This window comes from Myxocyprinus asiaticus, chromosome 27 (assembly GCF_019703515.2).
Source record: "Myxocyprinus asiaticus isolate MX2 ecotype Aquarium Trade chromosome 27, UBuf_Myxa_2, whole genome shotgun sequence".
Lineage (NCBI taxonomy): Eukaryota > Metazoa > Chordata > Actinopteri > Cypriniformes > Catostomidae > Myxocyprinus > Myxocyprinus asiaticus.
Window position 1 is genome coordinate 22,272,304 of NC_059370.1, and position 26,335 is coordinate 22,298,638.

General features: G+C 38.7%; 1 protein-coding gene across 8 annotated transcripts in view; it reads left to right on the plus strand.

Annotated features, from left to right (window-relative positions):
- Positions 1-1,323: 1,323 nt before the first annotated feature.
- Positions 1,324-26,335, plus strand: part of LOC127418255 (casein kinase I) — a 31,047-nt gene continuing 6,035 nt past the window's right edge. The window contains exons 1-10 of one of the 8 annotated variants that reach the window (XM_051658737.1): positions 1,324-2,000; positions 2,361-2,467; positions 9,195-9,321; positions 9,454-9,552; positions 11,963-12,046; positions 17,900-18,039; positions 18,480-18,558; positions 23,141-23,215; positions 25,348-25,454; positions 25,741-25,853. In XM_051658737.1, coding sequence (XP_051514697.1) covers positions 1,878-2,000; positions 2,361-2,467; positions 9,195-9,321; positions 9,454-9,552; positions 11,963-12,046; positions 17,900-18,039; positions 18,480-18,558; positions 23,141-23,215; positions 25,348-25,454; positions 25,741-25,853 — 1,054 coding nt within the window. In that variant the 5' untranslated portion in view covers positions 1,324-1,877. The other 7 variants (XM_051658736.1, XM_051658735.1, XM_051658739.1 and 4 more) reach the window with 7 other exon arrangements.

Sequence of the window (26,335 nt, forward strand, 5' to 3'; positions counted from 1 at the left end):
ACTCCACATCCGTAGTCATATCTCCAAGTTTTGCCTTATTTTATTAAAAGACATTTTATTAAAAGCGTCCTTTCAGTTTGGGATGTCTGTTCTCTGAATGTGTGTTTTTTTTAAAAAAAATTTTATTGAGCTGTAAATCGTGGCTGCCTCGTTTGGAAGGCGGTGTCCCCCGGAGGTCGCATATGTCATCGAGGCTGTCTCGTTTCAGAAAAGCAGTCTTCGAATGCGACCTTCTTTCATGGGAATTCGGAGGATGCATGAGGTGTATCCTTCGTGGCCACTCACAACCCACAATTCTTTGCTTCAACGGAAATGTAAAAAAAAAAAAAAAAAAAAAAAAAAAATTATGCCAATTTGCCTGTAAATATGATGTTCAAACGCAAGTAATGTTAATTCCCACGTTGAAGTACGTCAGTAGATGGGTGCAGAATATATAATATGTATAATTATATTAATATATAATTAAAATAAAGTATTAGACTAAAAGTACAGCTATAAAATCTATTTTCTTTTCTCTTTACATCATTATAACTCTCCTAAAATGTACCTCATACATTCCCTTCCCAAGAGACTTTGTTCCCTTCTCACTCAAAGTGCTCGGGCTTGTTAGAGTGGCGTGCTGTCATAGCAACCATGTTACGTTCCGTTTCCGTTTGTCCTACGAAGGCCGTCTCGTTTAAACGAGACTTGTTTAAAGGAGGACGCTCGGTATACTTCAGCCCTCAAAGGATGCGTCCTAACTAGCTCGCAGCCTTTGAAATGAGACACAGCCCGTATGTCGTCCAACTAGTCATGAAACTTTCCATTAGAAGATTAGCCTACATCAAAGTAAACAATTCCGCATTGTTACGAGTAGGCAAATAATAAGACGGACTTATATACAAGACAGTTATGCAATAACTGTTAGCCAAGGAAAACAAAGGATTGCACCCAAACCTTTAACTGCACGATTTCATCAAATCTCACTAGGTGGCATCAAGGAACCACAAACCAAAGGTCATCAACGCGCGTGATCGCGAGACACGTAAATATTGAATATTTCAACTATTTTTAAGGTGCCAGCGATAGCAAAAAAAAAAAACAGTGAAAGGAATCTGGTCAGAAAATGCCCAGTAATTATCTCAAAGATACACTGATAGACCATGACCATTTTAATTCAGGAGTAAAGAAATAAGAGGCCGCTTCTTGAAGTAGGCCACTGGCTTTACGAGAAACACTTCACCAAATTCCCCCGCGCGTCCTCGCGTGTCATGACGCGCATTCCCGCAGCACCACTCCGCTGACATCACGCGCGAACCCATCCCCTGCCCGCGGCGGCGCGCTTTGGCGCGGTCTCGCTTGTCTCTTCAGCTCAGCAGAATCTGTTCATCCCGAGACGGACAAGATGGCGAAGTGAGTGGGTTGCGCTTTGAGAAGAAAGCAGCGACTCACCTATTTTTCTTCAACGTTAAATCGTTGGTTGACTAGATGTACTTTAGAGTAAGCGGGTAAGACGACATCGTTAAGAAGAGAAATCGCCTCTCGGAGCGAGGTGATTCGAAGAGAGCGTCGAGGACATCGACTCCTCCGTGTCCTTTCTGGCTAAGCTGCTAGTCAGCTACTCGGGTAACTGCTCGAGCGAAAAAAGAGCCACATCCACAGGGGAAATAGTCTTGTGTGTGTGTGTGTGTTTTTTTTTTTTTTTTTTTTTTCCTCAACAATTACGTTGAAACCAATGTTCGTTTCGTCGGTGTGAGTTGTTAAGGACTCGGCTAGCGAAGAAGATCAGTGTTAAGCTAGCTAGCATTGTTTCGACTGGACTGTGTCTTGACGAGAGAAAAACGCCAAAACTTCTCCCCTTCACACAGGTTCAGAGCATTTCTCTGATTTTTTAGGACATGGCCAGCAGCAGTGGCTCGAAAGCCGAATTTATAGTCGGTGGGAAATACAAGCTTGTTCGCAAAATCGGATCTGGATCCTTTGGTGACATTTATTTGGCAATCAACATCACAAATGGAGAGGTAACGATGGACTGGATGTGTAATCCTTGTGTGAATGATCTGAAAAGAAGCGGTCTGATGAAATAAGAAGATTGAGTGCTTTTATAGCTGCCTCTGGTAATCAGATGTGATGACCTGGACAGAACAAGAGAGGATAGTGTCTGTATCTTTAAAAGTGTTTCATGTTGTAATAGTATCACACAAATGTTTTTCAACTCAATGAGGTGTATGCGTTATTGCTGACGTTATTGGAAATAGGTCTTTCAGCTCAACGAATAAAGGACCGCACACAATTAAGTATAATACAATTAGTTTGCTATATTCGTTAAACCATTTATACACAGTACATAAACAACGAAATGGTGTTTTGAATATTTTCAGGAGGTAGCTGTGAAATTGGAGTCACAGAAAGCCAGACACCCACAACTCCTGTATGAAAGCAAATTGTACAAAATTCTCCAGGGAGGAGTCGGGATCCCACACATCAGGTGAGTACACTCGATTAAAATAAGTCTGATGTAAAATTAAAACGGGGTTTGATACGATGAGGTTTCTTTTCACCGGATTAGTTTGATATGGTTGGATTGGAGGACTAGCATAAACTAGAAAGCGACGTGTACAAAGTACACATCCATCTACAAATATAATCATTAGGTCGTCGTATTCAATTATTAAATTTGATTAGTTTCGATCGATCGTTCTGATATATATTGATAGTTTTAATGCTGATCAGGAGAGGGTTAGCAAGCTAACTAGCCTGTTCGTAAGTACTAACATTTCTATGAACCGCATGGAAGAACAGTAATGAAAATGTGTCTTAAAAAAACATGAACTGTTATTTCAAGTGAATAATGCAATGTAATAATTAAGTTTCGACCATGAAACGTGTGTTTGTGCGCTAGTAAGGAGTGAGTTGGAAATGGCCGCTGCTCTTTTGTTGTGTTTGTTCAACATGTCCTCCCTCTCGATCAGAAAATGGCGGATGAAGGAAAACAAGTTTCAGGACCTTGCGAGAATGCTGCTCCTTTCTCAAGTTGACTGAGCGATAGGAGGGCTGTTTTTAATGTATATGCACTCTAAAAAGAGTCGTTTGTTTATGCCACATCAGTATTTGCATGGATGGGCTCTCCTCTGCTCGAATGCTTTCAGCAACTATTCTTAAATGCATATTTTGAATACAAAATATAGTGTGTTTTGGATTAACTTTAAACGGGATAGTCGTAAAAATATTTGTTCTGGTGGGGGTTTTATCATTATAGCTATATGACGCACTATAGGCGTAAGGATATAACTTTTACACCCTGGGTAAAGTTAATTGGAGGTTGAACTAGTGTAAAGGTTTTTCATAGCTGACTCCTCATGCACATGTTAGGGATGGGCACGGGTACACTCGGACGTGGCAGCAATGATCAATCTTGAAAACGATGATCGATGGTGATCATGCATGATGTGACTTTTCACTTAATTCGAAATTCAGTGACAAATTTTGAGATTATGTTGTTGTTTTGAGGGGTAAATTGTAGTGATGGAACGATAGGATCATTTTACTGACTTTGTATTTTGAGTCAAATCTTTATTCAAGTCATTTAGTTCATTTGAGTAGAATTAAATTTAAATGTTAAATTTCAATAGCCAAACCCCAAACTTTTTACAAAAACTTTGATTATAGTCCCAATAAGGAAAAAAATATAATGCAGCCAAGGACAAATTATGAGAAAAAGAAAGATTAGTTCGCCTCTGGATTGAATCTTCTCATCTGAGTTGTTTGTTCTTTTGTCAGGTGACAGCCGTATACACTATGCACTGCATATACGGTTGTCACGTGACAAAAGAACGAATGACTCAGACCAGATGACTGGAGAGGTGAACTAATAATTTCTGTGTCCTGTGTGAGCAATGCATAGTGTATACGGCTGTCACGTGACAAAAGAACAAATGACTCGGACCAAAAGAGTTGAAAGGTGAACTAATCATTTCTGTTTCTTTGTTTTTATTTATTATTTTTCTCTCCCAATTTGGAATGCCCAATTCCCAATGCGCTTTTAAGTCCTCGTGGTCGCGTAGTGATTCGCCTCAGTCCGGGTGGTGGAGGACGAATTCCAGTTGCCTCCGCGTCTGAGACCGCCAACCCGCGCATCTTATCACGTGGCTTGTTGAGCGCGTTTCCACGGAGACATAGCATGTGTGGAGGCTTCACACCATCCACCGCGGCAACCACGCTCAACTCACCATGCGCCCCACCGAGAACGAACCATATTATAGTGACCACGAGGAGGTTACCCCATGTGACTCTACCCTCCCTAGTAACAGGGCCAATTTGGTTGCTTAGGAGACCTGGCTGGAGTCACTCGGCACGCCCTGGGATTCGAACTAGCGAACTCCAGGGGTGGTAGCCAGCGTATTTTACCACTGAGATACCCAGGCCCCCATCATTTCTGTTTATTGTACAGCGCCTAAGCGGTTTTCACGTAACAAATGAACGGAGGTTGCGCAATGCGCATGTGGGGCAAACTCAAAATGAATGAATCTCTCTCTGAGACTACTCGTTCTTCTGAGTCACAAAAGATTCGTTCAAAATGAACGACCCATCACTAGTACATTGATTGTCAGAGAAGTCTCATAGCAACCAAACTGATATAGGACGCTGCAATGCTGTCGTTACGATAATCAAAATAGTGTAATTAACCATATTTTGAACACCTGTCTCTGCAAAACCTTTGCTAAGCATGCTTTATTATCATTTAATGTAAGAACTTTGACTCGTTAATGGATATTATTTAATAAATGTATGTGACGTACTGTAAACCTCCCTGCCTTGGTGCCAAAATCTTTGCGTGACGTAACACACCTGCATTTCGATGAAATGGGAGTTGAAGATTTCTGCACGAGTTTCCAAGTTAGAAGTCTGACAGTGTCATTCCGTTGCACTTTCCCCAGTTGGAAGGTGGAAATTCTGACTCTCCAAGTTGAATGGAACGCTTCATGAATCATCACAGCTACAACAATACAGAGCATTGCGGCTTTCCCCACAGGAGCGAACACTTGGGGAGACACACACACGCACACACTAGGCCTGTGGCAGTGGACTCAATGCGCTGAAGCAGTGCATACAGCAGGCAAGTGTTTCAAACAGCTAGACAGAGTGCAGCTAAATGGAACAGAATGCAGTGTCTTCAAAACTGAATTTCAACTTAGCACAAATATTAAAAATGCAATGGTTATAGCGTCTCCTGTTAAGCCAACCACGATTTGAAAATAGACAGTTCAGGCAGTCACTAAAAAAACTGGTGCATGCTTACTAAGATTACTACGGTAACCTGAAGGAAGAACGGACAGGGACACGCGTTGTGCACATTCATTCATTGAGTTGGGCAGCGAATCTTCACAATGGCAAAATATGATGCATTATATTTTGATTATGCAATCTGTTATACATTTTGTAATAGATTATTTTATAACAGCCTATAATAATGAATAGATGATACACTGGAACAGCAATATGCAGTGCAGCAGTTCTGATGCCAAATCGATTAGATAAGAGATGGTACTGTTGTATTAAAAACTACTCATATCTTAAAACCTCGCAGACTTCTATTATATCAGTTGCCTCTTAGATTTGAGTGCATTTTCAAATGGGCTTTTCCAGTGCCCAGCTAGCTGTAGGTCCCCTGAATGTTTGGCTGTTCGTAAATTGAACAATTTTATTGTAGACTGTAATCTGTCATTTTTGTTTAACACATTTGTAAACCAGACCAGTTGACAGAAGCATTCATTTGGAAGATTAATATTAGCATAAATATGAATGTCCAGCCCTTGCCAGCAATGAACTGCCATTACAGATTGCTTTTAGGTATCCATTTCTATGGCATCTCATGCTGACAGCAGCTTGGCTGATTAGAAATCTGAAATCTTAGACCATGGCTAGTTATTTAACCCTCTGCAGTTTTATAACTCCTGTCAATGTTCAAGTAATTTGGGATGGGCCGGTTTTTACCAAGCCTTTTCAGAACATTTCCATTTACCGTGTTTACATGCACTTAAGAAAACGGTTTACTCCAGTGGTGTTCTGAAACGTCATATAAACTAGAATGCTGATTTCCTTATGCTGCTCAAGGGAATAAAAGAAAGCAGATTAACACACCTAGGTGTCTCTTGGAGAACTCAGATTATTGAGGTCATGTAAACACAATGTAAAGCTGTATAAAGCTCCTAGATCACATCTGATTTTCCACAACTCATTGTCTGGAGTTCTTTGTATACTGAATGTTCTTGGACAGATATTTTATCAATGTTTTGTCTGCGGAATGATCCAAAAACAATTTAAACTGCAGGGCAGCCCATTGAAGAGACAGTAAGTCTATCCATCACAGCCTCGTTGTCATTCCTATTAAAAATCAAAAATGGTGCTAGCGTGAATAAGGTCTATTGTCTTGAGGTAGGCTAATTGGTTTTGTTTCACAACCTTCTGTTTTTGCCACTTTGACCAAAGCTCGTTTTTTGTGAATGAATTGAAATTTCCAGCAGCCAGGATGTGAAAGACTGGATTCAGTCACTAGGTACGAGAGCTGGGACAACCTGATGTACAAGATCTCCCTCCCCCACATTCTCTAAAACCACTCACTGCCTTTGCTAATGAAAGAAAAGAGCTTTGTGTGCTCTGCAAATTCTTTTATCTAAGCTTAATCACAGGAAAGTGTATCCACAATTTATTTAAAATATAGCAACATCAGCACCTCTGCATGATTAATAATCCGGCATGTTTTGAAAGTTGCAATTTAGGGTAACATTTTCAGGCGAATTATGGCTGCACTTGTTTTGTTCATTCTTCCCTTTCATTTGCTTTGATTAGAGGAAATGAACACCCCACAGAGAGGCCTATAGTTTCTGTAAGCAAGCGTTTATATTTGCTACGGAGTTATGTAACCACTGTGCAAGAGTTTATATATGAAACAAAATATTTTTGCAATTAAGTTTGTAATAGGATGCATTGCAGTATTGGTAGCTTGTTTGTGACCTCTTATTCTTCGGAATATTAAAGCTAGAGTATGTAACTTTCTGTTAAAACACTTTGTCCTATCCCAGCTTAATATGCAGAGACAACTATAAGTAAGCCATTAAAAGATACATTTCCTCACTCTAAGCACCATCTTTCTGTGGCGCTTTGAAAATTGCTCCGTTTCTTTTGAGCGACCCACTTAGACCCGCCCCAACAGCGTTACTCAACCAATGACCAATCTCTTTGTTTGACCTACGGCAGATGGGGGCGTATTCAGAAAGTTTATTTTTGCAATTCCGTTTGGTGGCACAGAAATTACATCAGCTTTAATTGTTGCTTTATTTTAGGAAGTTAAAAGTAAAAACTCAAGTTTTCATGTTTTGCTGTTGCTGGAATCGAGCAAATACATTTCAATTGACTGTAAAGTTGTGTAGCTAGTAAACTCTTAAACATTTCCACAGTTATATTTAAGTGAAAGCATAGCAAATTGTTTGCACTGTATCATCTTAAAACCAAGCTTAACAGTTTAAAACTGGTTTGCTGCAAAGTTCAAAATGGTGATAGCTGTTTTTCCAGTTAGCATGGATGCAATTACCACTAACATTGTAAGGCTTAGGAATTTGTTTGCAGTTCAAAGTACATTTCTTATTGTCATGAAATGGTAGATGCTGGTTTGCTGGCACATATGGCTGAACAGACACTAGTCTACTGCTGCACCTTGTGTCTTCATAATACCTCTTTGTTTGGGAGACTCTTTAGCATGATGGTTGCTTGGCGACTGCTGTTGCAATGGGTTAGCTAAATGTGGGACTCTTTTGAACCTCCACCTGCTGAGCTGTTTGTATCTGTTCAGTGGCCTGGTAGGTGAAGCTACTGCAAAATAATGATAAAAAAGGCACCCGGTTATTTCTATGCAGATGTTCGCTATAAATCAAATAGTGCCTCAATGTCTTGATTAATTTCAACTATGTATGTAAGTATCACTGTCTGACATCCTATGTTTGAAGAACGTGTTTGAAGAATTAGTGTGTATAGTCTAATTTAGGGTTGGCAACTTATGGCACGTGAAGGGGTAGTTATTGGCATCTGAGCAACAGAAAGAGAGGAGTGGGCTATTTTATTTATATGAAGTCCCTCGCACCTGCATGCTAATCTTACTCTTGTTGTAATCTTTCCTCATGATCAAACATAGTGTTTTTATTAGCTGAAAGGGAATCTTAACACTATTAAAGTGTGGCGAGGCTGCGGTAAAGTCAGTAGGTGAGCGCAGCATGAGCAAGCCATTCGCACATCACAAGCCGGCGGTGCAGATAAATTCAGGCAGCGTTTCACTTTTGGTGAATCATGCTAGTAAAAGCATCCACTTTGCTTCGGTCGCGCTGCGCATTGAGCGGATGACATTTTCGGTCTTTATTTTTTGCTTTTTGCTTTCAGAACAACACATGATGTAAATAAGACGACATCGCTATCAATCCTTGAGATTTTCAACCCAGCATACATGCTACGTAAACCACAATGACGGTGACTCTCAAAACTACTTCAAACGATTAAAAGAGTGAACATAAACACATCGTGGGGTTCAAAAATCTGAGTCTGATTCAAAATGTAAATTAAACCTGGAAATACAGTTTCAGGCTTTGTCGGCACAGCCATTAACAAGAAAGATTAGAAATGACACTCCATGTCAAAAAGGTTGTCGACTCCTGGTCCAGTTAATTTCATATGGTTGTCACTGTGGAATTTCTATGGTGTTTACTGCAGTTGCATTATTAAAGTTATTGTTCTTGAAGTACAGTTAGTTGCTGTGCCATTTTCAGAAAAATTTGAATGCACAAAAATGAGGCAAAGTGAAAGTACCAACTTTTTTTCCATGACTAAAACTGAGTATGTTTACCTAGTCATGTCACCAAACTGGATATGTTGAATGCCATTGTTTGCAGGGTGTGAGGCATATCTCTAGCACTTCCTTAACTGATAAGATTTATGCTTTTATATTGTCTCAATATAACTTAGCTAAGTTCTTTGTCATTTATTTGTACTAAAATCTCAGTGTCATGCATCACTGAATTTCTTTGACGTAGACTCAGATTTTCAGCTCATTCTCAGCACAGCTTTTCACTATTCTCAGGACCCAGTAAATTGCTTTAGTAATGGCATGCAATCCAAGGGTTATCTATTGGTATTGATATGTAATCATTTTTTATTTCATTTTTTTCCAGGTGGTATGGCCAAGAAAAGGACTATAATGTCCTAGTGATGGACCTGCTGGGGCCAAGTCTGGAGGATCTCTTTAACTTCTGTTCCCGTAGATTCACAATGAAAACTGTCCTTATGCTTGCAGATCAGGTAATACTGAGCCTTCAGGTTGTTTATACAAGGATTGTTTTACAAAATTAATGGATGGCATTGACTTGTAATGATAACTAAAATATTAATGGGTGCTGTGGCATGATCTTAACCTGATTGTCTTGCTTTCAGATGATCAGCAGAATCGAGTATGTGCACACAAAAAACTTCATCCACAGAGATATCAAGCCAGACAACTTTTTAATGGGTATTGGCCGTCACTGTAATAAGGTAAACTTGCACCAGTTCCATTTCTATGTCTGAGAAAGACAGTCATATTTATGCTTTAATTGTGTCCGGGAGGGTAGATTGTAAATAAATAAAATAAAAAAGGATGAGATGAAATTCAGTTAGTGTTACATCTGCAGATCCCTAGGGTTTCCTATTCTATCAAGATGTCATGACTAATTGTTAAAGTCACCCACCTCCATTCAGTATGTTCTTTCTCATGGATGAACACTGGCTTTCAGAGCCTGTGATTAATTTTGGGTTTGCCTTGCTGGTTTGGGATGGCGGGGTTGTACAAAAATATTTGATGGGAAATCTAATGACCAGGTCATTTAAACAACTAGCATTCCTTAGACAGTGTTTACAGCTTAACATACTGGTAGCTCGGGAATCACTTGATGTTGATCTGTGGACATAAATTGTATGTCTTTCACTCCTCAAAAATGGATCTTCTGCATGATATGTGACTTGTGGTTTTGTTTGTTTCTCTCTCCAATTGAGAAGCCTTTAAAGTGCTTTGCACTGTTTTATTTCTCTCTATTCAATTGCATAGAAGTTGCCTGGTTTTTATTTTGTTTCAGATAATTTGTAATTTTGAGCCCTTGCAGACAGGCAACATTTGGCAAAGTTAAAGCATGATGTGCAAAACTGAATGACCTACCAGTACAAGCTCTGATGGTCGTCTAACAGTTCAGATACAAACAAAAATTTCTGGTACTTTGACAACTCAGTGAAGCCTGTATTACCATTTTTGGCAGTGCTGTCTGGAATAAATGTTTACCATTGTGTGTCTGTGTGAATGCCAGCCTCAAGCTTTTATTTTTATAAATACACATGAAATCGTCACCTTTTTCACTAAAACCCTGGATGCACACGCTCTGCTTTGGATCTTTAGCTGTCAACAACCACCCTGGAAAAATCTTAGTCAAGAAGTTCATTAAGGTCAGCCGAGCAGAAAGATCTGATTTAGCACTTGCTTTGCGAACCCCACTCTCCTTGTTGTGAAATCAAAAGCCGTATTTCACTCACATTATCCACTGCTTACATCCTGACATCTCTCATACAGTCATCACCACTCTTGATCCAGTCACCAGTAAACTTATTTACAGGATTAACAAGCTCTTATCTTGGGAAAGAGTAGAGCATGTTGACATGTCTTGACCAAAAATGGTGCAGGCCAACAGGTGACATCAATTCCACAGGAGAGCAAGTCTAAAAATGGAAGTATTTGAGAGTGAATTGTTAATGCAGTGATGTTTCCCTTGATTTTTCATTATAGAGAGGCATTTAAACACAGTTCAGATACAAATAATAAAAAAAAAAAAAATACAGCTTTGTAGCTTCTCAATATATAACTTAGATATGTTTTGCAGTATATTTTACTTATGAAGTAGTCCCTTTCCAACACGTATACTGTGCTTAGTCCCCCCACTCTCCAAACAGTTGTTCGGCACCATTGTAAACTAATGGCTTGTTTTGTTGCTTTATCCTGGGCTGCTCTATTGAAATCTCCACCGAAAGTCACTTCCACCGAAGCTGTCCCATCCTGTCTTTTGTAACAACTAAAACTCTTTTTGCAATAACATGCAGGTCATGCACCTTTTAAACTGCACGCTTTTTCTGTTCTTTAGAGCTTCATCCCTACCTGATTTGGCCTCTCCACATGCCAAAGTATTCTAGCCTCTTCCTTACTGCAGGTGGTCCAATGATCGGTTAATATGGATAATTTGTAAAACGCATTTTTGATCCTTCCTTTGCAGAATCACGAGAGTTTAAAGGGGTGGGGCCAAGTTTTGGTGGGTTGCATTTGTTCTCAAAGCTTCTCATGCCTAATTTTTAAACAAGTGCCCATTGTAGAATGGCATTAGAGTTTGCCCTGCTTAACCCTAGTTGTGCCATTTCTCGTTTGCCTCACACCAAGGTGGACTGGTGCAGTTTGGCTGCACCCAACTGCCTTGGGCTAACTGTTAAATACTGTATGGCACAGCTAGTGTTATGCTGCAGAATGTTTATGGAAAAAGCCTTGGCAAAGTCAAAAAAGAGAATCAGGCTTGGGAGCAATTGGTATAGATGAGATGAAGAACACTGTGTTGGGCGGCCAGAGGTGCCATGTACAGTTTGCCTCTGTGGTTCAAGAACCAATGAGGTAAGCAGGCCCTGTTTATGGTCTGAAAAAAACTGTTGGCTAGTATCTGAGCATGGGCTTATGGGAAAACGTCTGCCATTAGCAGAGCCTCCTGAGTATTAGCCTGGACGCTTGCTGGTGGATGAAGGATTGCCTTAGGTTTTCTCTTCCTCTCTCTGCTCCTCCTCCGCGTTCTTTTTCTGAGCCTTGGTGTTGCCTGTCTGCGCTGGCCGTGTGCGGTTGTCAGCAATACTGTTTGATGCACTGCACCTTCTATTGTCTGTTCAGTGTTTAGAATCTCCAGTGGGGAAGAGGAAAAGAAGCTTGGCTGTTAGTTCTTCTCAGGACCCATCTTTCTCAGGATTAAACCAGGTCTGAACCCACAACCACCTCCTAATAATCCCCCAAAATTCTTCTGATTTACTTTTGCTTTTGGAGTTTTTTTTTTTTTTTTCTCATTTTAGTTTTACTTTGATTTTGAACAATAACCATTAACATTTGTTGGCATTAAACCAGACACACATGCTAAACAGAACTAGAGACTCCTAATCCAGATTGCAGGGATCTTTGTACAGGGGGTGAAGGACTTTGCAGTTCAGGAGGAAATGCGTTTAGGTGTGTCAGGGAAGAAGAGGTTGTTCTTGTTCTTAGTCAGTTCTAAAACTATTCTCAGTCCTGGGGATGTTTAACATTATGATTTTCACTTTTGTAAAAAAAAAAAAAAAAAAGAGAATTTCTCCATGATTTAACTTGATGGCTTGGTTTAGGATAATTAAATAATTTATAAGAATGTTGCAGCTAGACAATGCCCAGTGCTCTTATTGTGATTTTTGTAATCAAGGACTTCATGACACATAATTTGATTGGCCTAGTTTCACTGCATTGGTGCATGTTAAAACAATCTTGTTATACAGCATCAGGCAATGCTTCAGTTTGTCAGCTGGACCTTAAAAAGTGGCACAGAGGTTTTTTTTCCCCCTACCAGTAAAGTGTTGTGTAAACCTGAACAAGCCATTGAAACATTGGAACATGCTGTTAGGCGATTGCACAAGAAGCCACACAAACATTGTAGCCTGATTTTTTACTGGGTAGATATTTTAAATACTTTGTTTTGAGTGGAGTTGGACGTGTTTTATTTAGAAATGTGCTCATCCATTTTTAATCATCAGTGACCTGTACTTTTTCAGTTAGCTCAGTTGGATAATTCTGGTTGAGAGAATCTCAGTGTTAGTTAAAATTTAGTTATGGTGCAATTTAAACGAAAACAATTACATGTTCCCTACTGCAATTTAACTGCATGACACAGTCATTTTTTTAAATATTTTCGATGATTTATGAAATTGAATTTAGGAAATATTACAAATATTTAATGAATAGGCTACTGCCTAGCTTAATAGTTCAGAGCTGCATTTGATTCAGTAATTGGTTGCTTTTGTAATTTAGTTTGATTCTAAACAATATCTACTGAATTATTCATTTGCTGTTCATTTATTGGTGTTTTTATCAGTATTTTTTCCCCCCAGTACTGTCAATTTTCTGCTACAGTTTAATTTCCTGTATGCCTGAAGCACTAACCCTAACCATATTTAGTACTTCACAAGTACAACGTATTATTATTAGTATTAAATACATTGTAAACCTACTATTGCGCTGCATGCAAATAAATCCATAAAATCAGTCAGCCCATTGTAACGTTGTATATTAGCATTTTAAGGAATAGTTCACCCAAAAATGAAAATTTGCTGATAATTTACTCACCCTCAGTACATCCAAGATGTATCTGAGTTTCTTCATCAAAACAGAATTCAAGATTTTTAGGATTTCATTCAATGCAAGTGAATGTACTCCATTTTTTGACAGTCCAAATTGCATATTTAGAGTGCATCAAAATAATCCAGATGACTCCAGTCGACAAATAAAGTTCTTCTGAACCCAAACGATTGATTATTTTTAGAAACAAAACAATACTTATATACTTTTTAACTACAAATGTTCGCTTCCGTACATCTGTGACGTGCGCTCATGAGAGGGATGACGTAAGCTCGTTGATAAGGTCACGCGTCACGTGGAGGAGGAGGCAGGAAGTGCGTCATTGTTAACAAGAGGAGCAGCGCTGTACAAAAGTTTAATTGTCTTTGCTGTAGATTTGTATTTGTATAAGTGTATTGTTCAAAATGTTCGTTTGGTGTCTGTATCCTTCATGCTTCAACCTTCAGAAACCCCAAAGAGAATGCACGGCGGGAAGAATATAAGCTTTTCAGCCTTTTTATACATGATCATGAGTGATTGAAGCTCTGGCTTATCGTGCTGAATCTGGACATCAGTACACCCCTATGTTCTCTCAAATATTGGAGGGTGTGCAGTAAACATTTTACCCCTGAGGATTTCAGACCATCGAAAGAAACAAAGGGTCGATATCTGAATTCATCGGCTGTGCCCGTGCTGTTTTTCCAGCGAACTCAGGTATGTGTGAAAACTTAGTCATTGTCACGCCTCCCTCGGGCTCTGCACCTCCCTCAGCGCTCCGCTCCTCATCACCCAATTTCTAATTCACCGCACCTGCACTCAATTCACTCGCTTCAGTTTGTGAAGCTTCTCTTCTGTGTGATATCACCTGTACCATTGATCTCACTGTGTAAATCCTGTGAATCTCAGTAAATGCTCTAGCACTTGGTTTCACTAACTACAAATTGTGTGGCTTGAATTCCTGATAGTCATATAGCCTATATATTTCTGCTAAAGAAAAAGCACAAGTAGATAATGCAATGGCATTGCTCCGTAAAAAGGATGGTTATTTACTGTAGTAATGTTTTTTTTATTATTATTATTTGGAAATTATTTTTTATATTGTTTTGAAATTTTGGTTTGTGAACGGCGCTTGGTCTGTAGTCTGTGCAAGTTTCTCGTGTAAACAATGACGCACTTCCTGCCTCCTCCACGTGACGTGTGACCTTACCAGCGAGCTTACGTCATCCCTCTCATGAGCGCGTGTCACAGATGTACGGAAGTGAACATTTGTAGTTAAAAAGTATATAAGTATTGTTTTGTTTCTAAAAATAAACAGTCGTTTGGGTTCAGAAGAACTCAATTTATCATGTAAATAAATTGTGTGGATTATTTTGATGCACCCAAAATATGCATTTTGGACTCAAAAAATGGAGGACATTCACTTGCATTGTTTAGAGGAGGAGGCCTGAAATGAAACCCTAAAAATCTTAAATTCTGTTTTGATGAAGAAAGAAACTCAGATACATCTTGGATGGCCTGAAGGTGAGTACATTATCAGCAAACTGTTCCAGTTCCTTTAAATCCATTTGCTGCATTTGTGAGTGTGACGAAGCACAAACATAACGTTAGCCTACCTGTAAACCTTATGTTACATTCATGTAAAACTTTGGTGTTTTTTACGTAAGGGGGGTCTATAATTTCTTATGTATATTGTACTTTCAGTTACATTAATCTCCATAAATTCCGTGGGATGTTACTCGCAGAGATGGTGCTTCAGGTTTAACGTTTTTCCTGCCTGATCGGACACTCTTCTGACAAATCCTTACAAACTGGGTAACTGAGAAACATTGATGGTGCCTTGTGGGTCTTAAACTTTCCTGAAGTATTCACACACTGCAGCCTTCAGCCATTTTGGTGGGGAAATAAAGGTTCAGGCTCTGACATGTCTGGGCTCGTGACACGTGTGTCACCTTTAAAATGGAGTGATGGATGACATTTGGGGCTGCTTGATTATGGCAAAAATCATAATCACGATTATTTAGGTCAATATTGAGATCATGATTATTTAACACGATTGCTCATTGACTTTGGAAGCATCATGCATTTATTGAACTTTAAAAAAAAAAAAAAATTGTCTTTAACAAGTGGATTTCCTTGAACTTGAAATGTAAACTGCACTGGGTAGGGGAGGAGGCTATTGTCACATGATAATTATTTTATATTACATATGGTAGTCAAATAAAGGAAAGCCTACATTGCCATTTACAGCAAGGGTGCTCACACTTCTATGGAATGATCTACTTTTTCATGTTATTGCAGCAAGATCTACAATGTACAATAAAGACTATACATTATCACAATACCAAAATTTCAGTAGTCTTTAGTGAAATTTTATGATTCTCAATACCAGCTTCATAACCACAACAAATAACACTGTTAGTTATGGAAGAATGGTTTCAAATAATTATTCAAGAATAGTAAACAGTCAGTAATAACAATTAAAAAACAGCAAAGAATAGAAATAGATAAGAAATAATAGAACAAAAAATACCATTTAAGAACATTCAGTGCTTTTTAACAGCCTACTGCTGTTAAAAACTTTTAAAGCTATCAAATATTCAATTAAACATTCAGAATAAAATGCAACAAAACTACTACTGGTCTTTACTGTATGATTAGAATACATTAGTAGCTTTAAAAAGTATTAATGTTTCTCAGTCAAGAGCAGTGAGTGGTTTTCTCATTTTCTTGTTGTGGTTGTTTGATTATAATGACGCTAGATGGTAGCAGGTCTATTAGCTTATGTTTATACTTACAAGTCCGCATTTTTTCTCCACTGTTTACTTTCACTTTAGACATCACTCTAAAATGTACACGAATACCTCACCATGACGGGCATTTTGGCGGAATTTTGAAATATATTTGCCCGTTCAGGCACGCATTAGCGTGAGCATTTTCGGAACGCGCATATTCAGTGCGCACATACGCTGCCTGTCAATCAAACAGGGTGCAGCTGTTACTAGATCGCTAGCGAATTATAAAATTACGTGCTGTGTATTTTCAACAGCAGAACAAGAATATAAACGTTCTAATAAGTGACAGGCTTAGGCTATCACAAATATAGCCAGTTATTTTTCCATTATTTACATTTTAATCAGTCTGCTTGTCTGGTCGGGGAAGTAAAATTCACTTTTACTTGCCCCTTCAAAAATCCACTTGTCCTGGACAAGCATTAATGTCGAGCCCTGATTAAATATTGTATTCAATATTCTCGGATAACAATTTTTACTTCTGCAGTATAGCTCATAAAGTAAATGTACATTGTTTTAAAGGAGTTTTAGATATTTTGGAAAACAAGTCAAATACTAATCAAAAACGTATTTTGTTCCAGTGTATAATGGGCAATGACTACACTCACCTTTTATGTTCACTTCGAAGCATCCACTCACAAAAAACAAACTCTCTCTTAATAGAGCTGCAAATCATCTTTAGACCTCTGACAGGCAGTCATAATAGCAACAAATTTAATGTTTGCATGGGTTTTGATAGTTATGACGGCGAAGTACTTGTTTTAAGTCAAACTTGTTTTCCATTGCTGGGAGGTGCTCTCTCAGGTGTCTTTGAAATGGTGTTGTTCCAGGGTACTTTTATGGAGTCATGTTAATGGTCTTTACAAAGAGAAAGAAGTTGGTGAACCAGAAGTGGTAAATAAAAAAAAAAATCTCTGCATATTTCTTGTAAGCGCTGACTATGTTTTTCCCTGACTTGATCTATAGAACCATCTAAATGGATTTACATGGTTGGTGTAACAAATTTTCTTGACAAGAGGAAATAAGTTTCAAATCCCTGGTTGAGCCAAGCAAACAGTGACACGGCTGAGTGGATGCAATACAATATGACTGCTGCCTCAGTGAAAATCTGTTGGGCAAGGCACTCTCTCTGGAACTGTGGCCTGTAGGTGTGTATGGGGCACTGGATCAATGTGGCTTTCCACAAATGAGAAAGATGGCAGTCACTGACAGCCATAAATGCTCTTGGAGCTGATTCTAACCCTGCTGGTTAAATAATAATAATTGCTTACATTTTATATAGCGCTTTTCTAGGTACTCGAAGCACTTTACATAGTATAGGGGGAAACTCCTCAACCACCACCAGTGTGCAGCATCCACCTGGATGTTGTGACGGCAGCCATAGTGCGCCAGAACGCCCACCACACACTAGCTATTGGTGGAGAGGAGAGGAGAGTAGAGTGATGTAGCCAATTCAGGGATGGGGATTATTAGGAGGCCATGATAAGGGCCAATGGGGTCAATAAAGCTGTGCTCACTTTTCCCAGTAAGCTTTATTTGTATAGTGGACTCTGATCACATCACTTCCTTGATTTAGTCACTTGATGTAAAAAAAAAAAAAAAAAAAGAAGAATCTATGTGAGGTCCATCTAATAGGTCAGATTTTGAATTTGTGAAAATAAAACATGTTTGTGCTTTTTTTCTGTAGCTGTTCCTCATCGATTTTGGTCTGGCCAAGAAATACAGAGACAACAGGACACGACAGCACATACCCTACAGAGAAGACAAAAACCTCACAGGCACAGCTCGATATGCCAGCATCAACGCACATCTGGGCATCGAGCAGAGGTGAGAACTCCTGTACATCAAATGATTTAGCTTATTCTGTGGTATAGCTCTGTTCTTGCCAATAGATACTCTTAACCATGTTGTCCAGCAGGCAGCATAATATACAGTTGACCTAGAATCCCATCTTTAACCAATTGGGATGAACAAGCTCTTTGAAGTCTTTTGTAATAAAAGATCATTTGGAGCATCATAAATCATGATCATGGCATCTTATGATCTTTTAAGTGATTGATAGGCAACACTTGCGTGCCCTTTACTAGAGCACTGGTATGTCAGTGTTCAGCAAGTTAATTTAGTGATGGTTTCAGTCGCAGCCCCCTGCGTGTATTCCTGCGCTCTACTTTTACAATTTTAGACGTTATTTATGTTTGCGTTTTTTAAATGATCTGCCCTCAATAGGCCTGCTGGCTTGAGCTTTAATGTTTTGGTTTATCTCACAGTCGTCGAGATGACATGGAGTCACTAGGATACGTTCTGATGTACTTCAACAGAACCAGCCTGCCATGGCAGGGACTGAAGGTAAGCAGGGCAGATAATGCAAAGTCTCATGAATTTTGTTGTGTTCTGTACTCAAATCTCAAGTCTCAAAATTAAGGAAAATGACTACATTTTTCAAATAACTGGAATATAGATGTCTTTTAAATAAAGAATTGTTTCTTTGAAAAGCATGCCAGTGTCAAATCAGCCTGAATGGTTTGAATTAGTGTTGTCACTGTATCAAAATTTCAGTAGTCGGTACTGATACCACAGCAAAAAATATGCTAATATGATAATGTGCTATTGAACACACCAGTTTTGTTCTTTTTAATTAATTAGTTTAATAATTATTTTCCATAGCATTTTTAAAAGTTTAATTTTATCATCAAAATGGTGTCTAGTCAAAATAGAAGTTTTCAACGTCATTGCATTTTTTTTTGCCAAACTTTTATTCAACAGCTGTCTGTCTTGTGTTATTTTGATTTTTTATGATTATTATTACAGTGAATATTACATTTTACTATACAGTTGTAATATGTTTTTATTCTATTACTTAAATTTCAAGCATCTAGCTTTTATTATGAATCGTGCTTTTATGACGTGTGTTTTTTGCCGGAAGCTTCACTTTTCTGGATAAACGGTTCGCGACGGCCCACTGTGATCATTGAAGACTTGAGTCACGTCTGAACTCTCATCTCTTTACACTGGCCTTTGAGTCTGACAAATGAAATGTAGGACACAGTTTTGGAGTGTTTGTATTTTGTGTTTTAGATTACTGGTGTTTGTGTATATTAGGGCTGCACAATTAATCAAACTAATGGCGATTATGATTACAGCTGTCACGATTATGTAATCGTGAAAACTGACGATTATTCGATTTAAGTCTAGAAAGTTTTTTTAGAAACGTGTTTTTACAGCGGTTGAGTTTCTAACCAGTCCCTGACGTGTGCGTTGAGCAATGAAACGACAGTGGCCAATCAGAGATGCAGTGAGTCCAATCAGTCATGAAAACCAATCCTTATGTGCAAGTTTTAAATAGTCTGATGTCCAGATGCTTGCTTACAGTATGTTTCATCTCTGTTTGCGATGGCACACGAAAAGTAGTGCTAAAGAAACATCATCTGACACACAAAAAGAAACTGTAGAACAAAGATGAGCAATTTTGAATTATTTTCAATTTGTTGCATGTCTCGCCGTTTTATTTACCGTAGGTAAACAAACCGCAAACGAGCAACGCAACAAAACTAAAACGATCTTGACCATTATAATCAGGGTATAGACAGGATCTAAATAACTGATTTATTGTGTTTAAACAGCTATATGTGATCATTTGTGAGTGTAGAACTCTGTCTGAGCTCGTGCTGAACTGCAGGGCTGAAACAGTGAGTAACAGCTTCAGTCATTAATGGGAGAGTTTGAATATTATTGCATTGCTCTATTTTTGTGTACAATTTATTAAAAAAGAATAACAGTTGTATTTATGAATTAAACAGCTATAAAGTGGCTTGTTTTGGACATAGAAAAAGTCTTGACCTTCATATTTCACGGACCATATTCTTTATCGCGTCTGCCCAAATAAATACCTATTTGACCCACAACTGCTGTTGGTAGATAGAAATTTTTACGAATCAGGCAAACTCGCAATCCGGTTGATCTTACCTTTCAAAGTGCAACCACTCTGATAGATTTGAGGCCAAATATGATCTATTGATGATCTTATGTGAACAAGATCACAGTACGGAATTTTAAATGCACTAAGTAACTTCAATCTTAATCAGCTGTTCAGTTTGACTATTGAATGTCAAATTATAATTTACTGTATATGTATAAAGACACATATTGCATGTCTGATGGTAGTTTTTGATTTTTATGCCACAATTTTCAAGTGTTAAATGTTTGATTTAGAATTCATAAACATGATACATGACACACAGGCATATTAATTTAAAAATGGTTTTGTCAATAGTTCAAAAAGAACCTATAGTTGAATTCAAAAATTTACTTACACTTAGGTTGAAGTCATTAAAACACATTTTTTAACCACTTCACAGATTTCATATTAGCAAACTATAGTTTTGGCAAGTCGTTTAGAACATCTACATTGTGCATGACATGAGTAATTTTTCCAACAATTGTTCACAGACAGATTGTTTCACTTTTAATTGACTATATCACAATTCCAGTGGGTCAGAAGTTTACATACACAAAGTTAACTGTGCCTTTAAGATGCTTGGAAAATACCAGATAATGATGTCAAGCCTTTAGGCAATTAGCTACTGATAGGAGTTGTACTGAATTGGAGGTGTACCTGTGGATGTATTTAAAGGCCTTTTTTCAACTCTGCCTCTTTGCTTGACATTATGGGAAAATCAAAAGAAATCAGCCAAGATCTAAAAAAAAAGAAATAAATTGTGGACCTCCACAAGTCTGGTTCATCAAGGCCTGAAGGTACCACATTCATCTGTACAAACAATAGTACACAAGAATAAAACACCATGGGACCACGCAGCCATCATACCGCTCAGGAAGGAGATGCATTCTGTCTCCTAGAGATGAATGTATTTTGGTGTGACAAATGCAAATCAATCCCAGAACAACAGCAAAGGACCTTGTGAAGATGCTGGAGGAAACAGGTAGACAAGGATCTATATCCACAGTAAAACGAGTCCTATATCGGCATAACCTGAAAGGCTGCTCAGCAAGGAAGAAGGCACTGCTCCAAAACTGCCATAAAAAGCCAGACTACAGTTTGCAAGTGCACATGGGGACAAAGATTTAACTTATTGGAGAAATGTCCTCTGGCCTGATGAAACAAAAATTGAACTGTTTGGCCATAATAACCATTGTTATGTTTGGAGGAAAGAAGGGTGAGGCTTGCAAGCTGAAGAACACCATCCCAACCATAAAGCATGGGGGTGGCAGTATCATGTTGTAGGGGTCCTTTGCTGCAGGAGGGACTGGTGCACTTCACAAAATAGATGGCATCATGAGGATGGAAAATTATGTGGATATATTGAAGCAACATCTCAAGACATAAGCCAGGAAGTTAAAGCTCGGTCACAAATGGGTCTTCCAAATGGACAGTGACCCCAAGCATACCTGTGGCAACATGGTTTAAGGACAACAAAGTCAAAGTGGCCATCACAAAGCCCTGACCTCAATCCGATAGGAATTTTGTGGGCAGAACTGAAAAAGCGTGTGTGAGCAAGGAGGCCTACAAACCGGACTCAGTTACACCAGTTCTATCTGGAGGAATGGGCCAAAATTCCAGCAACTTATTGTGAGAAGCTTGTGGAAGGCTACCCAAAACTTTGACCCAAGTTAAACAATTTAAAGGCAGTGCTATCAAATCCTAACAAAGTGTATGAAAACTTCTGACCCACAGGGAATATGATGAAAGAAATAAAAGCTAAAATAAATCATTCTCTCTACTATATTCTGACTTAAAATAAAGTAGTGATCCTAATTGACCCAAGACAGGAAATGTTTTCTACGATTAAATGTCAGGAATTGTGAAAAACTGAGTTTAAATGTATTTGGCTAAGGTGTATGTAAACTTCTGACTTCAACTGTACATATTTCTTCACTTTAAACCATAGATATACCTTTATAATAACCTTTAGTAACATCAACAAAAATTATTACAGCATGTAATGCTTAAAAGAAACTGCAGCGCAGCCCATAACCTGCTGTTCTGAAGAACATGGAAGTGGTTGCCTGCTTAGTGACGTCACAGTAATATCTGTGACGTAATTTTTAATTGACTTTTTTCATAATCGTGCAGTCCTAGTGTATATGGTCATATTGAAATGTTATGTTTTAAATGCTATATAAAGTTGAGTTGAAATTAAGGTGCAAATGCTGTGATTTTAATTATATAAATATATATTTTACATTTGCTGTGTGGTCACAATGGATTAGTGCTCTGTTCCGTCATCTCATACAATGTGAATGATACTCAGTGTCTGTGGAGTTTTCAGTGGATGAGCGGTCGGATTTATTTAAAGTACGCAGCTCTTCCACACTAAGATTGCAGCCTTTAGCGGTTTAATAAATAACACTAGGACATGCTTTTAATTTGATTATTGTCCATTTCAGTGTAAAAGGAGTAACAGAGCACGTGTTTAAAATAAGCCTGTGAGCATTTAAAAGCAGTCTTGTCTGTCATACTGCTCGCTGGTACTGGATAGAGTTGGTGCTCGGTACTGCAGAAACACTGGTATCGTTACATCTTTTTTTATTTTAGTATCGACTTTGTACCGAAGTGCCTGTACTTTTGACAACACTAGTTTAAATGTTGAACAAGTATGGACAGCAGATAGTGTCTTAATGTAATTAGTTTGAGTGGGGGAATACTCCTTACTGTCACTCAACATTGTAAGCTTTTACATTATCAAAAAAAAAAATAATCTGTAGTGGTAAAAAAAAAAAAATAATCTAAAAGAAAAAGCTGAAGATTACTAGGCAGAGTGAAACAAGATAACAGGTGGTGCCTGAAAAAGTGCAGTAAATCTTCTTTCAGCTGGTTTATTTATGGCCCTCAGCACTGTGGGATTGCACTCTGTTGAACCGCCGTGTCAATACCAGACTGTAGTGTGCAACATTTTCATTTTCTTGCCCACAGGCTGCCACAAAGAAACAGAAGTATGAGAAGATTAGTGAGAAAAAGATGTCGACCCCTGTCGAGGTGTTGTGTAAGGTATGTGAAATTCCATATCCTCGCACAAAGGTTTTACAAAAGTCCACAGTCATACCTTACAATACAGCGTACACATTACATGCACAATTGTGTTTGCATGTGTAGTGTTTTCCCTGTTGAATGTCAAAAGTAATGACAATACTTTTGTAAAGGCCAAAGTATACTTGGGGTGTGTACGTTGCGGAATGCTCCGCTCACAGTATGTGCGACACAAATTGCGTCATCAGAACAGCCGCGTGGCTTGTCAGCGTGCTGCCTAGATTTTCTTGACTCACACATGCGGTCCTTGGCTGTGCGCGTCATCTACGCATGCGCTGGCCATTGACTGTACTAAAAGAGTGTCATAAAGCAGTTGTAGTGCGCATGCATCGAACGCGTTCCTCTTCGTTCGCGGTCAGGAAAGTATACTCACAAAGGCAACATGGTCGACCAGGTGCTAGGCGATCCGGAACACACAAAAACAAAGTATACTTGGGCCTTAAAGCACCAGTCGTGTCTTTGCAAATTAGTTACCTACAATGCTGCTAACTGTATATGTGACACAGATAGACAGTTTTTGACTTCGTTTACACGCCCATGCCATTTATTTCAATGGATGGGGTTAGTAGAACAGAAACTTACTATTTTAGACAGCTTGCTCCTCTTTCTATGCCTTTTCAGGAATTACTAATGTTTGTTTTAATAATTTTGTCATGGCTAGACTTGCCACGATATCATAATTTTCACACCAGTGTGGTGATCACGTTCAAACCAACTATCGCTAGTTGAACGCTAAGTGGTACTGTGGGGTAATTTCTGTTAAGCAATAGCCTACACACTAACGCAAGGCAGTTTGATTTCAAAATTTGACATTTATTTATGTTAGCAAAATGTTTTCATGAAACTGAAAAAAATGAAGTGCAATTAAAATGTGTGTGGTTCAACTTTTTTAAAGATGTCTTTTCAAAAGTGGTGAAGGGCAACGTCTCTTTGGTAACGAACCTACTTCATCCATGCATTCTGTCCATCATGGGCTACCAGTCAGGTATTTCGTTGTCCGGGCAAATACATCACTTATTGTGGGTTGTTGCAGGTTTAATGTTGGTGTTTTATTACCTTTCATCCCAGGACCCAGTTTAGCTGCTTTGGAAGGGTAATGACTTTGAATGTGTATGAATAAAGCGAAGTGAACTCAAAACACCACCTGAGCTGAGATGGTCTGAGGTCATTTGCAGCATTCTCATAGACAATACTATTCTTGCAAAAAAATTTCAGAAGACTGAAACAAAGAGTGAGAATCCTTTACATAGGCATGTTCCCATGTAAGCCTCCGGAGACTGCACGCCTCCGAACAAACAGCGTGTCAGACATGCGTATAGATGGCTTTTCTGTCATATGTTCTTAAAAATATAAAGTTTCTTCACGCGCGTGTCTGTGTGTCTAACAGCATTTCTTGTGGCATTCCGAATCCGAGACGTCTTGCAGTTACCCACCATGCACATTATATTCGCTACCTGCAATTAAACGTCTTCTGTCATTGCACGTACTTTGCTGCCTGTATAATTTGAAACGTTGTTAAAGAAGATCTGGCTTTCAATGCGTTATTTAGGTTCATTTATCATGGGTCGTAAACTCTTCACTAGGCAACTATTCTTTAAGGCTATTCTATTCGTAAGGCTATTGTATTGATATCGGAAGTTCCATTCATAATGTTTCCCCCTTTTACCCAGTATAAAATATCACACCGGTGTTGTCCCTTGTATAGAGTAAAACTGGTAACACCGTACACCATGGCAACCCTAGTCATGGCTAGTAAAGCTCTTTCAGGAAGCCCTCCAAAGAACAAGCTATGTGTTTTAATATTTTAATTTAATCTTAAAATCAAACATTAAGATGCTCAAGTCTCCGATTCTATGTGCATTTGTCCCATGCCTTACTGTTCTGGCCTGCATGACTGCATAATCTCTGCTGCTTATTTCCTGTTAACAGTGCTGACTATTTACTAATCCTTTGTAATACCAGAATTTAAAAGAAAATACTTTAATTTCCCCCATCCTAAAAATGGAGCAGGTCAGGTTGACATGACATCCCTGGGGCTTTGTAGATCTCTGTAAATTTGTTCTTTCATAACATGAGTTTGGCTCTATTTCCAGGGGTTCCCAGCAGAGTTTGCCATGTACCTGAACTACTGTCGTGGGTTGCGGTTTGAAGAGGCACCTGACTATATGTACCTGCGTCAGCTTTTCCGCATTCTTTTCAGGTGCTTCATTATCTCAACACTCCCAAACACCAAGCCACTCCCTAATCGTAACTTGTTTACCCCATGTTTGCTATCATTTTTTAATTTGTCACTGGTAGAGTTTGAGGTCACAGACTTGACACTGTTTTATGACAAAGGAAGTGGACAAGTCTTATGGCTCTAAACCCATCCCATTTGTGAATTCTTCCTGTTTATTTTTGTAGTTTTAATGGCTGTTCCTTGAACTTTTCAGTTTACAGTAATGTGGTTTGAATGGATGTACTCACTGCCACTTGATCTCTTCCAGGACTCTGAACCACCAGTATGACTACACATTTGACTGGACCATGCTGAAGCAGAAAGCAGCACAGCAAGCAGCCACCTCAGGGGGACAGGGGCAACAGGCACAAACCCCCACAGGCAAGCAAACTGACAAACCCAAGAGTAACATGAAAGGTTAGTAGCAAACAGCCAAGCGACGTTTCAGCGTAAAAAACAGAGACACCAATTGCTTGCATATTTAGTAAAAAAAGAAAATTTGGAACATTTGCTCCCCCCAGAGATTCTTGAAATACATAGAAACGGTGTTAGTTCAAGGATGCACCCCCCTTAAAAAAAATTCAATTGGTATGTCTTGCAAAAGCAAAGACGTCCTTGGAAAATTTGACTACTAACTTTGTACCAAAATATCTATTTTTCTCTGGGACAAAGGGTTGGCATCTTAATCTTTGTGATTTTGTCAGATAACCATCCCTTGAATTAACCCCTTTCCAAATGGGATGCTCTATTTGACACATTTCTCCCAATCATTGTTCCTGGATCTAACACTTGTTAGTCTTGATTATAATGCTTTCAAACTCTTGAGTAAAAATATGAATACATGGGAGGGCTTTCTAACCATA